Source organism: Thermomyces dupontii (genome assembly GCF_041956625.1).
Source record: "Thermomyces dupontii strain NRRL 2155 unplaced genomic scaffold VTN31scaffold_5, whole genome shotgun sequence".
Taxonomy (NCBI): domain Eukaryota; kingdom Fungi; phylum Ascomycota; class Eurotiomycetes; order Eurotiales; family Trichocomaceae; genus Thermomyces; species Thermomyces dupontii.
Window position 1 is genome coordinate 623438 of NW_027192311.1, and position 15551 is coordinate 638988.

Genomic DNA, 15551 nt, shown 5'->3' on the forward strand with positions numbered 1-15551 from the left:
GTATGATACCATCACGACTTTTCAAACGGCTACATGACTCCGCATCCGATTCGGTCCATTGCATTCACAGGGCTACTGTGCCCTTGCCTTGTCATCTCCGAGAGACAACTTTGATGCCTTGGTCCCGTCTCCCGTATCAATTTCCGCGATTCCTCCGAGTCCTGCTTCTGCATTGCCGATGTTTATCCTCCACATAGTCTGTATATTCCTTTTGCGCATTGTCTCCATATCCCCTGCCATTGGACAGAAACTTGCCTGTCACAGTCTCCCTCGTCACGAATTTCCTTTGTTCTCTCTTTTCTTCATGAATCTTGTGACATTATGAATCATTCACCAACTCAGCCATAACACTCGTGGAACTAATGGCTGGTATCGGATTGTACCAATAGGAAAGAAATTTTCTTGTGTTGATGTCCGACGCGTTTGAACGCGTCCCGCGACGCGGCAATTTCGCGACAGCGCTAGATCAGAATAGGAATAGCTAGAGCAACTTAGTTTTCATTTAGTGCCGCAAATCATATCCAGATTTGGTATACCCCACTGTCAATCTCGATCTTAGCTTATGTGGGGCAGATCTATGTTTGAGATTGGCTGGAAGAATCGAGAAATCTGCCCTATGAGTGGAGTTCTTCAAAAACAAGAGTGTCAATTTGCAGAACGGATTGCACCAGTTACTTTTGACACCATCGGAATCAGAATGTCTTGGCATTTACAATAAGCCAAGCGATTCCCAACGAACTTAAATGTATTCAGTTTTGAAATGATCGAGGTCATCGATTCGAGACCTACTATTATTCCGCCTCGAGCAAGTCTTCTTCTTGGAGGCATTCTTCTTTCGAGGGTACTTGAGCTTCAGCTTCTTTCACCGCTCGTTCCATCTGTTTCCTATAAAGAGCGGCGAGAAACTCCGAAGTACTCGCGTCATCGATGGACTTGTCCTCACGCACGCGGAGAAATCGCGGAAACCGCAGACTCAGGCCACGCTCGTCGCTGACCAGGCCGATGGCAGCGCGATACGTCGGGCTTAGCGTGATGTCCGCGAACCCCATCTCCCACACTTCCTGGGGCGCGAACCATACGTCCGGCTCGCCGCCGTCGTAGTCGACGTAGCTTGGGCGGCGCGCGAGGACGTTGTTGCTGCCCTCGGCGTACTTGACCTTGTTTGCTTGGTAGAATTGGTCCGTGAAGCCGGACATGCATTTGGTAACTGCCTCCAGCATTCCCGTCTCCGGGTTGCGCACGGCCAGAAGGATTGGCGACCACCATTTCGCTTTTCGACCTTGTCCGTGCCAGCCCGCGATCGGGATCAGGTCTATAGTGTCCGATGACGCGCTGTAGTCTTTCTTGACCTTGAGCCATGATTCGAGCCGCTTGTCGGGTTCGTACGTGGACAGAAGCGCCTTTCGGCGTCCGCCGTTGTTGTTCTTTTGCGCAGCTCTCCCGTCGCCCGGCGTCGTCGTTCGCGAGTCTTGCTTGATCTCGGGACCGTGGCCGTCCCTGTCGTCAACATGCGGGTCCGCCCCAGGTCTGCTCGAGTTGTCGAGCACTTTGACCATGATGCCCTCGCATTTGGCGTCCGTTGCGCTTCTGAAGAACTCGAGAACGGCCTCGGAGTCCGCAGATGTCGCATCGAGGCTCTTGACCCATGAGAACTTGTTTGGAATTTCCGTGAAGAGGCTGCGCAGCATGTCCCTCCGTTCACGGAAACTCCGGTCCAACAAGGGTTCGCCATTCAGATACATTAGGTCGAATGCAAAGAGGCAGACGCTGACCTTGATGCTTCCAATCTCCACGTTCTTTTTGGCGCGGTTCGTGAGCACCTGAAAAGGCAGGAGATCTCCGTTCTCTGGATCGACAGCCACTACTTCACCCTCGAGGATGAAACTGGACACCGAATCTCCCCGTATTTGAGGCACCAGGGCCACCAGATCCGGATACTTGTCGGTCATAAGCTCCAGATGCCGTGAGAAGATCGACACCTTGCCCTGCGCATCGCAATGGACTTGAGCACGCTGCCCATCGTACTTGTATTCGCAGGTAAAGTCTCGTCCTTGCAGCTTGGTCAGCATTTCGGACAGGTCCCGCGTGATGCTGCCCAGCATTGGCCGCAGAGGGATATGTAGTGTCAGCCCGCAGCGAACAAGTAATTCGTCCGTGACCCCCGTCTCGAGCAGACACGGCACCAGATCGTCATAATTCGGGTGCCGTGCATACGATGCTTTGACGATCTCCTCCGACCTCGTGAAGATCTCAGCCAGTTCTTCTTTCCTCAGTTTCGCCAGCTCTGTGGGCGAACGAGTCCGAAAATCCGCTCCGGCTGGTTTCGAGAGAAGGAAAGCACGTGAGAGAGCAATCAGCATGGTGGTTTTGACGGCGCCGATGCGGAGATGTTGGACTAGCGTTCTCACAACGTAGCGGCTTTCTTCTGCGCCGCGGGTGTCTTGCAGCAGCTTTTCCACTATCCGTTGCTTGATTTCCTGACTGCCTGGACCTTTCGCCTTGGCAATCTTGATCAGAGACTGATAAACTCCCTTGATCGTAAGAGGCTTAGGCTTTCTTAGCGTGAAGCTTTGCCGCTTCTTTGCCTCAAATGCAACGTCGCCCGCGTCGCCATGTTTGTTGTATAGAGTCTTCAGACCCTGGCTGTTCAGTCCGTAGATGCTTTTGAACGCCTTCATCAACACCGACGCACCCAGGCCTAATTCCAGAGGCACATACGGCGGCGCGAAAGAGTTCGTAGCCAACCAGACCGCCGGTAGCAGACTATCGGGTGCGCCCTCGATCAGCACCCGCAAAAGGTTCACCAATGTATCGACAATCTTGATCCGACTGGTCGTGCTGTTGATCAACACGAAGCCCCTCACCAAGAGCGCATATGTTGCATCGCCGCCTTCCGCTTCCCAATGCTTCCGAAGCTGTGCGACATATGTGGCCGGTTCAAACGTCAGAGGGCTCTGGTCGAAGGGGATAGACGAGACAATGGTGTCCTCGGACCCGAGCGACGACTGCAACGACAAGGTATCTTTTTCTTTCGGTGGCTGCTTTAACGGCTTGTCATCGTCAACTGTTGTTGTTGGAGTGGTGGTTTCAACCGTTGGAGCTATGTCGCGATCAGCATCTTCCCGGTTCCATTCGTCCTGTAGTTTCCGCGCAAGCTCCTCATCTGTCAGCGTTTCGGAGTGCTCCGGAGTCTCGGATTTCGGTCGCTGCTCAGTCTTGGTGCGTTTCGTTGCTTGCGCGCGGAAGAATGATTCAATAGTCCGCGTGTGCTGCGATGCTTCGGTCGCGGTGGTTTTTCTCTTCTTTGCGGGGCTAGGCATAATCGCGCATTGGGCCCTGGACTCAGAGCAGCAGAGGAGTCCATGGAGCTGATCTGTTGGAGGTGGTAGCCTAGTAGTCGTCGGGTGCAGGGAGCTCCGTGAACACAGCGGCGACCGGCGTTATCGCGCGCTCGCCGCGGCGATTCGATCAAAAGGCTAACCTTAGTCCATGATACTACACGTGTCGGATCTTTTCTGTTTTTACACCAACGTTCACAACAATGGCAGCGTCCTTGTCCCAGCTGCCCTCACAAGAGGCGGCCAGAGTGGAGGATTACTTGAATGACAAAATACAATCCACATCAGACCTTGACGGGCTCGACTCGCTGCTCGCAAACCTCCGCGCCCAGCATGAGTTGCAGCAGAAACAGGTACATTCAAACTCAAACTCGTTGCAATAAACGAACCTTGACTGAAGAGTTCTCCTCACAGCTGGCCGAAGCACAAGAGGCGCTCGCGAAAGCAACGAAGGCGTCGAACGATCACTGCGACGCAGTCCGAAAACAAGTCGAGACGTTCAACCGGCAGCAAGCGGACATCGACCGGAGATTGAAGATCATCACCCAGTCGGAAACCAGCGACGATGCAGTACGTATATTCGAGTCGAGCATGGAGAAGCTCCGCCGGCTCGACGTGGCGAAAGGCTACCTGTCATTGTTACAAGACGTGGAGCAATTGAGGTACGACGCGATCGATCGCGATGATGGCATTCCCGATTGACCACGCATAGTAAGGAAGCAACGGCCAATTCCAAATCTGCACCCAAAACAGCCGTGTCCGCATACGCACGACTACGACGAACCGCATCGGCCTTGAAAGATGCCCAGGTCCGCGCTGAGGGTGCTGCGCCGCACCTCGTCGATCACACGGAAAAGCTGGCCTTGGCGGTCAAGCAGCAACTCCAGGCGGATTTCAGCGAACAAATACAACGAGCGTTGGAGAAGTTGAAGTGGCCTCGGAAAGACCTCGTGTTGAACGAGGAATACCTCCACGAATGGGCGACATGGGTTGATCTATTGCTGGACTTACAAGAGCCGTATGATCCGACCCCAAGGTGGTGATGCTTGATTGTTTGCATGTATACTGATACAGAACAGGGAACTAGCGGTCCGATCAAGCGGTCGAGACAACGAGCCTCCGATCTTGTTGCCTCTACAAGTCATGGTACATCCGCTGGAGCTGCGTTTCAAGTACCATTTCAGCGGAAATAAGCCTACGAACAGACTGGACAAGGTGCGGATGGCAAACTCACCCTTCAAGCCCTGGCTAACATATCGTAGCCTGAGTACTTCCTGTCACATGTGTCAGACTTGATTAGTATCTATGCAAGCTTCATTGCCACGCATCTGCAGCCCATTCTTGACCGACGGGCAGAGACCGTTGGACGCGATCTTGAATGGCATTTCGTGAGCGCAACGAATGCGTTCATAACGGCGCTCCTTTCGATGGTACGACAGAAGATCGGCACGTTCGTTCCTCAAATAGCAGCCAGCCCTCAGCTTCTAAGCCACTTTATTCACGAACTAATGAATTTCGACACCGATCTCCGCGACACCTGGGGCTATCTGCCGGATCCATACTCGCCAGACCAATGGAAGGGCTTGGCTTGGGAGGTTCTGACCAAAGGCAACTGGTTCGACCGATGGCTGCAGGTCGAGAAGGAATTTGCCCTGTCGCGGTACAAGGACATCATCGATACCGCGGACAGTGGGCATATCGACTACGACGGCGTCGAGCCGAACGCAACGAAGCCGACCAAGGCGGCCATTCGCGTGAATGATCTATTGGAAACCATTACGGACCGTTACCGACCACTATCCTCCTTTAGCCAGAAACTACGCTTCTTGATCGACATCCAGATCACGATCTTTGACCAATTTCATGAACGGTTGCATTCTGGACTCGAAGCGTATCTCGCCATGACATCAGCCATCGGGCGGACGGTGCAGGGCGCCGATTCGCAAGGAAGTCTCGAGGGAGTAGCAGGTCTTGAGCGACTCTGTAGGATCTTCGGCAGCGCCGAATACCTCGAGAAGAAAATGCAGGACTGGAGCGACGACGTATTCTTCCTGGAGTTATGGAACGAGCTCCAGGAACGCGTTCGACGAAACACCAGCGGGGGCAAGAATGTCGTTGGCCCTATGTCTGTCGCGGAGGTCGCCGAACGGACGTCGCAAGCTGTGGCCGAGACCTTTTCGAACGGCTTCAGGCAGGCCTCTGCTGCAGCTGCCACCACCTCCACCGTCGACGGCGCGCTCTTTGACGAAACAGCCTCTGCCTACCGTCGGCTGCGACAGCGGTCGGAGAACATCATCATCTCCACCTTTTCGTCTGAGGTGCAATCTGCTCTCAAGCCATACACTCGGGTCTCGACATGGTTGTCGCTGTCAACCTCCTCTGCGTCCTCCTATCCGCACCCTCCGACTCCTGACCTAACTCCTGCAATCCGAGTATTGTCCGCCAACGCCACCTTCCTCGCCGGCGCATTGGGCAGCGCCCCTCTCCACCGAATTATCCGACACGTCCTCCTCTCTGTCCAGAGCCACCTGTGGGACAACGTCCTCCTGCGCCACACGTTTTCCGCCGCGGGCGCGTCCCAGCTGGCCAGCGACGTCGAGCACATCTGCAGCGTTGTCGACAGCGCGCTGGGCCACCATCACAACTATTCGTCATCGTTCTCCTCCAGACGCGTCATGCGGAAACTCGGCGATGGGCTGACGCTTCTCTGTCTGCGGATCACGCGGCAGTCCGGACCGGTCGAGCAGGACTCGAACGTGCTGATTGCTGAGAAGGCGCTCGGTCTGTGGGAGGCGGAGAAGAGATTATTCGCGAACAATGAGAGTGCGCGGGAGGTCTTGACGGAGTTGGAATTGGACAATTTGACGGAGGCAGAGGCACGGGCGGTGCTGGAAAGGCGGGTCGAGGTTCGAAGTTGAAAATAATGATAACCCGAGTCAAGCACAGATTAGGCATAGTACCTATCGCAATGCAAAGTTCTACACCTTCAGTGAGATGCCACATCGAAGAAGAGAGTATTTACATTGAGTCTAATCATTGTATGCTCCCTGTACATCAGCTACGGTACAGTACGTATCACCATCTATGTATCTCTATTGAACAACCGGCCCATGGCCCCGTTCCGCGGGATTCTTTCTCCGAATCTCTCCCTGCGAGAGCGGCGCCCTCGCCGAGAGCTGCGCCACATGTTTCTGCCGCTGCACGATACCCGGGCCGACCTCCTCAATGGCACGGATCAATCCGTCCACCGTCGCGCGGGTCGTCCGCAGGTTCACAACGCACCGGAAAAACTTGCCCATCCCGGCCAGATGCTTGTCGCCGGCTCCCGGCGGCGCATAATCAACCATGAAGCCCCGCCCAACGATGGCGCGGGCAATGGCCTCGGTGACGGCGCTGTTCTTCGCCGCGCGCTTGTCGGTGTCGGCATAGTCGGCGGGCGTAAAGGGCAGTTGCTTGCCAGGCGCATAGTAGAAGCAGACCTGCAGGCAGGGAGGCGGGTTCTCACTGATCAGGACGAAGTCGCCGTGTTGTGCGATCTGCGTGGCCAAGTGCCGAGCCACGTCGCATGCTTGGTCAATTTGTCGTGCGTAGCCCTCGGTGCCGTAGTACACCCAGCTGAGGAACAGCTTGAGCGAGTCTCCGCGCCGGCCGCATTGTAGTGTCAAATCGGCCAGGTCCCAGACTTCGGGTGAGGATCCGGCCTCGGCATCGGCCCCATTGGCCAGGTGCTGGCCGTCCGCCTCTGAGTCGGCGTTGTGGAACAGGTAGCCGGCGGGGAGAGTGTTGGCTTTGTGGAATTGCCGAAGGTCCGCGCCCAGCAGGAAGGAACATGTCACTGGCACACCGAGCATTTTGTGAGGGTTGATTGCGATACTGTTTGCCCGCTCGGCGCCGGCGAGCTTGTGCCTTTGGCGGTTGGAGAAGGCAAACGACCCTCCCCAGGATGCGTCGATGTGGAACCAAAGGCCGTATCTCTGGCACAGTTCGGCAATCTCCTCGAACGGATCAAATGATCCCATCACCGTAGTTCCGGCTGTGGCATTGACGTAGAACGGTGTTCTCCCTTCTTCCCGGGCCTTGATAATGAGCCTCTCCAGCTCGGACGGGATCATCCGACCCTGCTGGTCAACGGGAACCTCCCAAACCGCGTTGCTGCCGAAGCCGAGCGCCTGCGCGGCCTTCCCGATGCTGTAATGGCCGTGATCACTCGTGAGGAGGACGAAGCGGCGATCGCCGTAGCCATCCGTTTTGGTATTTGGATAGAGTGTGTTTCTGGCGATCACGATCGACGTCAGATTGGACGCGGAGCCGCCTTGAACCGAAATACCTCCCGCATGCGGCCCATTGAGTCCAAACAGCGCCGCCAGGCGCTTTGCGGTGAACTTCTCGATCAGAGTAAGCGCTGGTGAGACCTGGTAGACGTGGAGGTTGGTGTTGAGCGTAGCGAGGATAAGCTCTGCAGCCACGCCGGGCGCATTGGTCGAGGCATACAGCTTGTCCAGAAAGCCCTGGTGCCAGGTATTGACGGAATATCGCAGGATCTGTTCGACTACCTGCAAAAGACCGGCCTGGCCGCGGCCCGTCTCCGGAACGTCCAAGGATAGAATTTTCTGCAGCTCCTCCGGGCTTTTGGTGTCAACTAGGGCCGTGCCGCGCTGGCCATTCGTTTGCAGGCCATTCTGCTGCGGGTCCTCAGGTGCTTGGTCTTCGTCAGCGGAGCGAATGAAGGGGATAAGAAGGTCTTGGACCGCATTCAGAAGCTGGATTGGATCGGATGATCGCTGTTAGCCCACAGTGCTATGTTAGTTGGCGGATCAAATGGGCGAGCTCTTACAGCCTGCACTCCCTCTGCGCGATCTACTGCTGGCGGCATTATTGTGTCTCGCTTCTTCCGGCTTCAACTATGGCAGCCTGGAAAAAGTCCAAGCCATGAACTGATAAACTGGGTCGCCTGGCGAAAAGTCTTCCCCGCGATTGCGCCATCCGGGGACATCGGGAGACGAGAGCGGCTCTCGGGCCGAGTGACATCATTTCGAATCCTTCAACGGGCTTCGTGTTATTCATGACGTTTTTATATGATCTTGATGTTTTTAACGATGAGATTGCACGAATGATATCTACAGCAGGCTTATCTACAAGGATGATACATCAAAGTGCCGCCGATCACACCGTGTCTTGCCGTGTGTAACCGCTACACAGTGTTTACCAACAAATGGCTTCATGACCGCACCCCCTGCACCAGCTTCGCTTTCTCCTGCCTCTGGACGAATCTTTCCCGAGCAATGTCCACCTTCGTCTTCGGCCTCTGTTCTTGTTCGCCGTCGCCTTCCACCTCCAGATTCTTCGCTTTCATCTTCCACTCACCACGCCTTCGCTTGTACAAATCCATACACCAGTTTTTCCAAACAGCCCGCCCGACAAATGTGTCACGCAGCGCAAGCTCGTGATGTGCAAGCTCCTGCGCGAGCCTCTCCTTCACAAAGAATATATCCGCCGTCGCGTGCCAAAGGGAGTCCACAACATGTGAGCCACTAGAGTCCATGGCCAGGTCCTTGATATGGCCGTAGAATCGGGGAACTAGCTGTCGTCGGAATTGCGGGGTCGAGGTTTGCGCGGTCAGCGCCTTTTGTAGGACATGAGAGGTGGTTGGATCGCATGCGATTGAGATGATACCGTCAATTGCGGTATCCAGGAGACCGGAGTAGATGAGTTCGCTCACTGGGCCGGGAGCGTCGAGCATAGTCTGTGCTAGCAATGACCCATGCGTTTTCTCTGGAGAAGGAGTCCCAGAATTTGATTCGGCACCGGGCTCTCCAATTCTGAGGATCTGGCGGAGCCGGATGGCAGGGTTCTGGTCATAGGACGCTTCGATAGCCTTGGCAAGGTCATGAGTATCAACGTTTCGGGCCAAGCACCGTTCAATCAACGTCCTTGGGATGACCAGTCGTGATCTCTCGATGAGCGAAGCCATTTCAGGAAGGATCATCTGCATATCATCTTGTAGGTCATCTCGGCCGACTCTGCCAAGTACTCGAATGAGCACGTAGCCGGCGATCTCGTTGCGACATAGTGATGAAATCCGCGGACGTATGATATTTTTGTGGATGCTCTTGAAGAGCTTGCCCGGCGCGAGTTGCACGATTGCTTCCACCAACCTCGAACCAACTGGGTCATAGAGCAAACCTGACAGAAATACTGCGCTCGGAGAGCCTTCCTCCAATTGGTCATCTGGGATCAACCGTCTGAAAATCGATCTCGGATCCTTCGCTGTCGATTTCCCAAAGGCGCCTAGTTCGATTGATAGTAGAACTTGCAGGACGGGGTTTCCAAGAGGGTGGGTAGCCAGTGCCTTCAAAGAGGTATCGTCGAGCCCTGCGGTCATATCATGCATGATCTTTTTCAAGGTGTCGACGAATTCTTCCGGCACTTGTCGTTTTCGAGAAATACCTGTCTCATCTAGTGACTGCAAGCCCGGTACGACGAGCCTCTCGTTCTTTTTACTTGCTACCACCGAGTTGGTCGACGACACGTCCACCGGCTCGCCCGCTAGCACAAGAAGTAGAACTCGAATAGTGTGTGAGGCAAACCGCTCTGTGAGAAGATAGCCCCAATTGCCATCTAGTTCCTTGACAACATGCAGGAACATCTCCGCCAATGTCAAATTCGGTTCCTCCTCCTCCTGAGCGTTCGCGGCAGCAGCCTTCTTTGCTTTCGAAACTTTTGTCGTGACCGCGGGCGCCGCCCGGATGAACAAGGTCTCGCAGCAATGGCTAGCGAAGCGGTGTTGAACCAGATGCAGGAAATGACCGAGAAACCTGCTGAACAGCCGTCGCACTTGTCGTGTGTCGGACAACATGATGAGTTTCTCCATCAGCCGTGAGCATGATTGGCTGCATGCAATCTTCAACTCCTTGCCCTTGATCTCCTCGTAGACGTTCTGAACAAAGATTCTACGCTCCTCTTCGTCCCGGAACTGATTCAATTCGAGCACCTCGTCGGCACCGGAGAGATACTGTTGTTCCTCTTCATCGAGTAGACCGTAGAACGGCGTATCATTGCCCTGCCCGTTTCCCTGAACACCACTGTCCTCCAAGGGAATATACTCCGGAGCTCCATCGTCGGTCGTCGGCTTGGATCGCTTCGCTGCGGGCTCCTCCGTGGTATCCTCGAGCTTGCGCTTTGCTTGGTTTTTCTTCTTCTCTTTTTCCTGGGCCCGACGGCCTCTTTTTTGTCGTTCCCGCGGCATTGTTGATGAAACCCTTCAATGACACGACTCAAACCTGCCCCGGTTCGCGATCTGGAAATTTTTGGATAAGCAGGTTTGATCCGTGCACGATAAGGATATGTTTGCATTGTTTGCAGTCCCCCCAGTTTGGACCGGCTTCCTCTTATAGTAATTAGGCTGCGTAATTATTTCGTGGTTCCATATCTAAGATAGATGAGAATCCTTTCAGTCAATTTGGATATAATACAACCATTATTGCGAAGATAGAATGTGTCGTTAGCATACAATATTTTACACTGCCGAGTATACGGCAGATACATGCCGTCCGCATTGGATCTTCTGTTCCGTTGACACGGTGCGTTTTCCAACCCGGCTCTTGTGCCGTGGGAGCAGCTGAAATCGAGACTCAGTAAAGCTTTCAACATCGTCAGGTGGCTGTATATGAGTGGGAACTGGAAGATTGTTCCTTTTGCCAGTACCCAGCTGGAAGAACTCATTGCCTCCCCACCACAGGGCGTCCCGCCCCCAATTCATATCTGAGACCGACGAGATATTTCCCGCAGATACGTGGGTCTTGTTATCCAGAACAGCAGCGGCGTGCGTGGCTCCGACGGAGATCTGCTGAAGACGAATGGGTGTGACTTGGGCCTTGGCATCGTCGTACTCTCTGAGGCCACTGAGTGCTTTCACTTTTGTTGGAGTATCCTGAATGTGTGTCCATCGCCCTGTACCGAGGGCTCCGGTGATGCCCCTACCTAGTGCCCATGTATCAGCAACGGGGGTGTCCGAAACACGGGTTTGTGATGTATCATCGGACGCTGGATGCAGTGCGCGAGCGTCCACGGTGATGAAGCTGTTGGCACCACCCGCAGCAATCCCAGTTACGTTTGCAAGCCACTTCTTGGTGGAATAGAATCTTTTCAAGGGGAGGACTGTTGGTTTGTCCTGGAATGGTGCGGCGGGATCGAGTTCAAGACCCAGCTGGCCGAAAGTATTGTCTCCAAAGACGTAGATTTGCCCCGTCTTGTCGAGCAGCATTGAATGAAAATCGCCAGCAGCTATCTGTTTAATTTTCGTTCCCGGCCCTGTTTTCACTTCATGGCAGCTGTCAACAGGCCCCACTGGACGTGTGGACCAGGTCAGTCCCGGAATACCTAGCTGGCCTCGCGAAGGATATGATTCCGTCGCCGCGGCTGCCGAGAACACACGGCCAGAGTTCGTCAAAAGTAGCACATGGTCGAGGCCTCCGGCGATAGAGACGACTTTCTCCCCCAGGCCCAACTGTGGCGTAAGAAGTCTGTAGCTAATTGAGGATTTTGACGACCAACTGGGGATCCAGGATTTTTCTAGCCATCTTCGTCCAGTTTGTTGATCATTTTTCGAAATTGGTAATGAGTATACTTGTCCGCTGGATGATAGTGCGATGATGCGGTCTCGCGAAAGGTGCAAGGAGACCAGGTCCTTGCCCGTCAAGGTCGGTGTGGGCTCATTGCTTGTCTCCGAGAAACCTTTTCCCCATTGAACCAAATCGCCGTTTTCCAAAATTGCCGCCCCGGAAGTCTGGTCAAGCTTGAGGTCTCTCAGCACCTTCCCGTCGAAATACTTGATTCGGCGAGGAGTCTTGATGACAGTCTCCGATGAACTTGGATCGACCACGCCATGGCTATTCGCTCCCCACGCGTACACGCCCGGATCCTCGAACCCTCTACCAACCTTCTGGTGTCCGGGACTCAGATTTAGGCTAGCTTCCTTCGACAGCTTGCTTTCCGCTTCTGCAGCTTCCTGGACCGTGGTTTTGTTAGAAGCGCCTGGGGCCGCAACAGCACCAAGATCCGCTTTGTATGCATATGCCAGCGATGCTGCAGTAAAAGTTCCGACCATGAAAAGCGCAGGGCCGACCCATTGCGACCCTTTCTTGGTGTTTGTTTGTGCTCCCTGGCTGTAGTATTGTCGAGGAATCTTCCTCACGAGCAGTCGGCCGTGGGCTGCAGCCCTATTTGCGGCCACGACCTGCCTTCGAAGACTATTTAAAAGCATTGCTGGACTATTGAAGGCACAGATTCATGAGTGTAAAGTTTCAATTGCGAAAACAACCAACTTGCGCTGCTTCTGATGAAGAAAAGCGTCACTCGTCGCGTCTGGGCGGGAAAAAATGGCAGAATCACGATCACATGGGTCAAAATGCACGGCCTATGATTGGCCCTTTGTTGGACCCATCTGATTGGTTGTCATTGTCAGCAATGCCATAGAGGAGTACTCTGTGCCTGAGGCTCCGGTTGTAGATACTCTGTAAATGTCACGTCCTCGAGGGGCCCTTGTTATGCTGGACTCGATGACCATGGTGCCGTCCGAACCGAGACACGCAAGGAGCCCGAGTGACCCGTCCGGTCTGTCGCTGCAACCAAAAGCGAAACCTTCGCGAACGCCGGACGTTGCGAAGATCGACGAGGAACCGGACTCTGTCGCAATCAGTAGTGAGGTTGAATTCAAACAATGGTACGACACAGTCGAAGAAGACCTTTTCGAGGCCAGCTACGAAGAATATCAGTATGTGTGGGAATCTCTGTAAACCCCAACGGCCGCCCTCTCTAATCCCACGTGCCAATCAGATCATGTCTACGACAATTCGAAGTATCGAAAGCTCACCTCGACTCGCTCCTTGCGGATACATCCTCGACACTAGAGCTTCTCTCGAGCCTCTCGGAATCATTCAAGGCGGTTGATTTGCAGACTTCGACATTCCGAAAACAATGCGAAGGGCTCCTCAATGCGCAGAAGCGGAATACCCAACTGGCGGATGGGATTAGCGAGAACCTCCAATACTATGACTTCTTGGCTCCAGCAACTAGGAAACTCAATGCACCAGGCGCTGGAAAGACGGTTCGCACAAAGGAGTTCTCGGACATGCTGCGACGGTTAGACGAATGCCTGGATTATATGGAATCTCACGTATGCGCTGGCCCGCGACTTTTAGGCATCTGAACGCAACTGACAATGGGTAGCCCGAGCAAAAAGAAGCAGAAACGTATCGATCGCGTTATAGATTGCTAATGACACGTGCATTGACGCTTGTCAGAGGGCATTTTGTCTCGACTTTGAGAGAAATAGCCGCTGGGGTTTCAAAGAAAGTCGCTGACCGTCAACTGAACGATACAACCATGTCTACCTTGTTGTATGCAAAGTTCCGTGTCGGAGCATCGGACTTGAAGCAAATCGGCCTAGAGATTCAAAAGAGAGCTGTACCACCGGTGGACCCGGATCAAGGAACGGAGGCCGAGTACCAAAGCCTGATGAACGAGTTGCACTCCAACTACGCTGCAACTCGGGGCAAACTTATTATTCCCCTCGTTCGAAAAAAGTTGGCGAGTATTGCTCAGGCTCCCAGTACGTCCGAGGATTTGGTTGCGTTTGCAAGAGCGGGAATCAGCTATGTCCGCGGCGTTTGTCTGGATGAGTTTGAGCTATGGGGCGAGTGGTTCCACGGCCAAACAGGGCTATATGGATTTCTAGAAACAATATGCGAACCTTTGTATGATCACTTGAAGCCCAGGATCATCCATGAAGCCAAGCTCATCAAGCTGTGCCAACTCTGCACACTGCTGCAAACCCGGTACATCTCCGATAATGAAGAGGAGAACAATAACGAACATCACGATCCGACTCAACTAGACTTTTCCATTCTCATTCAGCCCATACTGGAAGATGCGCAGACCCGCCTGGTGTTCCGCGTCCAGGCCATTCTTCGCAACGAGATCGAGAAATTCAAGCCAAAGCCGGAAGACCTCGATTATCCCGCACGCAGCCGACGAACATCAGCTCCTCTGTCTGGCAGAAAGGCCGATAGGCAGGGAGCAGAAACGGCTCTCCCAAAGCCTCCGACCATTGCTGATGAAGACGCGGAATATCCGACAGAAAAGGATGCCTTGTGGGACATCAACTCTCAAGCTGCATTCCAAGGCTGGTATCCCACACTGCGAACAGCAATCTGGCTTCTCAGCCGTATCTACCGATTAGTAAACGTACGAGTTTCTCGTACCGAATGCTGCCTTCATGATTTGCTAACAATAATGATTTAATATAGTCTACCGTTTTCGACGACCTCGCGCATCAGATCGTCCATCAGACAACGCTATCATTACACCAAGCGAGCAACCAAATAGCAAGCAAAAAGACAGTGGTCGACGGGCAATTATTCCTGATCAAACACCTCCTGATCCTCAAACAGCAGATCGTCGCCTTCGACATTGAGTACGTAACGCCAGACATCTCGTTCGATTTCTCCAACGTGACCAACACCTTCTGGGAGCTCCGCGAGCGGGGCGGCCTGTTCAACCCGCGGAACCTGATGCGCCTCGTCGGCAGCGGCCTCCTGCCGAGGGTGGTCGAGAACATGCTGGACGCCAAAGTCGAGCTCGACGGCCGCTTGCGTACCGTGATCAACGATTTCACGAACGGGTTCGCCTCCCGGATGACGGGCGCGCTGCCCACCAAGCTCGCGGAGGAGAGGCGCAGCATCACCGTGGCACCCGGCGAGGTGATTAGCTCCGTCCGCCGCGCTGTTGAAAAGGAGGTCCCTGTTCTCCGCCAGGTGCTCGACGACTACCTGGACGACGTCCGCACCAAGGAAACCCTGGTAGGGGCGGTGCAGGGTCGCGTCATCCAGACCTACGATGAGTTCTTCGACAGCTACGTGGCGTCGGAGAAAAGTCGAGGAAACAACGTCGTCGTTGCCAAGAAGGGCGACCGTCGTGAGGACGCCATTTGGAATGTGGATACTTTCGCCGAGTGGAGTGATGAGGTGTTTCGCGTGGGCATTCGGTCGTACGATGACGATGATGACGAGGTTGATCGGGATGTATAGACAAGGTAATATGTGTATCTACCTATGTATTTGATAACATTTCACTTCCCAACATTGATGTGATCATGTCTGGAGTCGAGTGTAATGAGTCAAAGAGCGTGATGGATATCAGAATAGCAGTGAGAGA

The 15551-nt window shown here is 54.0% G+C and overlaps 6 protein-coding genes across 6 annotated transcripts; 2 read left to right on the forward strand and 4 right to left on the reverse strand.

Annotated features, from left to right (window-relative positions):
* Window positions 1–791: 791 nt before the first annotated feature.
* Window positions 792–3320, reverse strand: VTN31DRAFT_5502 (uncharacterized protein; the record flags this gene model as incomplete). The annotated part of the gene is made up of 1 exon (XM_069406009.1): window positions 792–3320. The coding sequence occupies one exon, from the start codon at window positions 3318–3320 to the stop codon at window positions 792–794; it is 2529 nt and encodes an 842-aa protein (XP_069259659.1).
* A 221-nt stretch (window positions 3321–3541) lies between these two features.
* Window positions 3542–6256, forward strand: VTN31DRAFT_5503 (uncharacterized protein; the record flags this gene model as incomplete). Its single annotated transcript, XM_069406010.1, has 5 exons — window positions 3542–3691; window positions 3753–4000; window positions 4051–4356; window positions 4418–4553; window positions 4601–6256. 5 exons carry the CDS (start codon window positions 3542–3544, stop codon window positions 6254–6256), a joined length of 2496 nt encoding a protein of 831 aa, XP_069259660.1.
* A 174-nt stretch (window positions 6257–6430) lies between these two features.
* Window positions 6431–8211, reverse strand: VTN31DRAFT_5504 (uncharacterized protein; the record flags this gene model as incomplete). Its single annotated transcript, XM_069406011.1, has 2 exons — window positions 6431–8098; window positions 8173–8211. The coding sequence occupies 2 exons, from the start codon at window positions 8209–8211 to the stop codon at window positions 6431–6433; spliced, it is 1707 nt and encodes a 568-aa protein (XP_069259661.1).
* A 345-nt stretch (window positions 8212–8556) lies between these two features.
* On the reverse strand, window positions 8557–10584 carry VTN31DRAFT_5505 (uncharacterized protein; the record flags this gene model as incomplete). Its single annotated transcript, XM_069406012.1, has 1 exon — window positions 8557–10584. The coding sequence occupies one exon, from the start codon at window positions 10582–10584 to the stop codon at window positions 8557–8559; it is 2028 nt and encodes a 675-aa protein (XP_069259662.1).
* A 270-nt stretch (window positions 10585–10854) lies between these two features.
* On the reverse strand, window positions 10855–12600 carry VTN31DRAFT_5506 (uncharacterized protein; the record flags this gene model as incomplete). The annotated part of the gene is made up of 1 exon (XM_069406013.1): window positions 10855–12600. One exon carries the CDS (start codon window positions 12598–12600, stop codon window positions 10855–10857), a length of 1746 nt encoding a protein of 581 aa, XP_069259663.1.
* Window positions 12601–12901: 301 nt separating this feature from the next.
* On the forward strand, window positions 12902–15424 carry VTN31DRAFT_5507 (uncharacterized protein; the record flags this gene model as incomplete). Its single annotated transcript, XM_069406014.1, has 4 exons — window positions 12902–13110; window positions 13173–13512; window positions 13566–14582; window positions 14645–15424. 4 exons carry the CDS (start codon window positions 12902–12904, stop codon window positions 15422–15424), a joined length of 2346 nt encoding a protein of 781 aa, XP_069259664.1.
* Window positions 15425–15551: the final 127 nt, after the last annotated feature.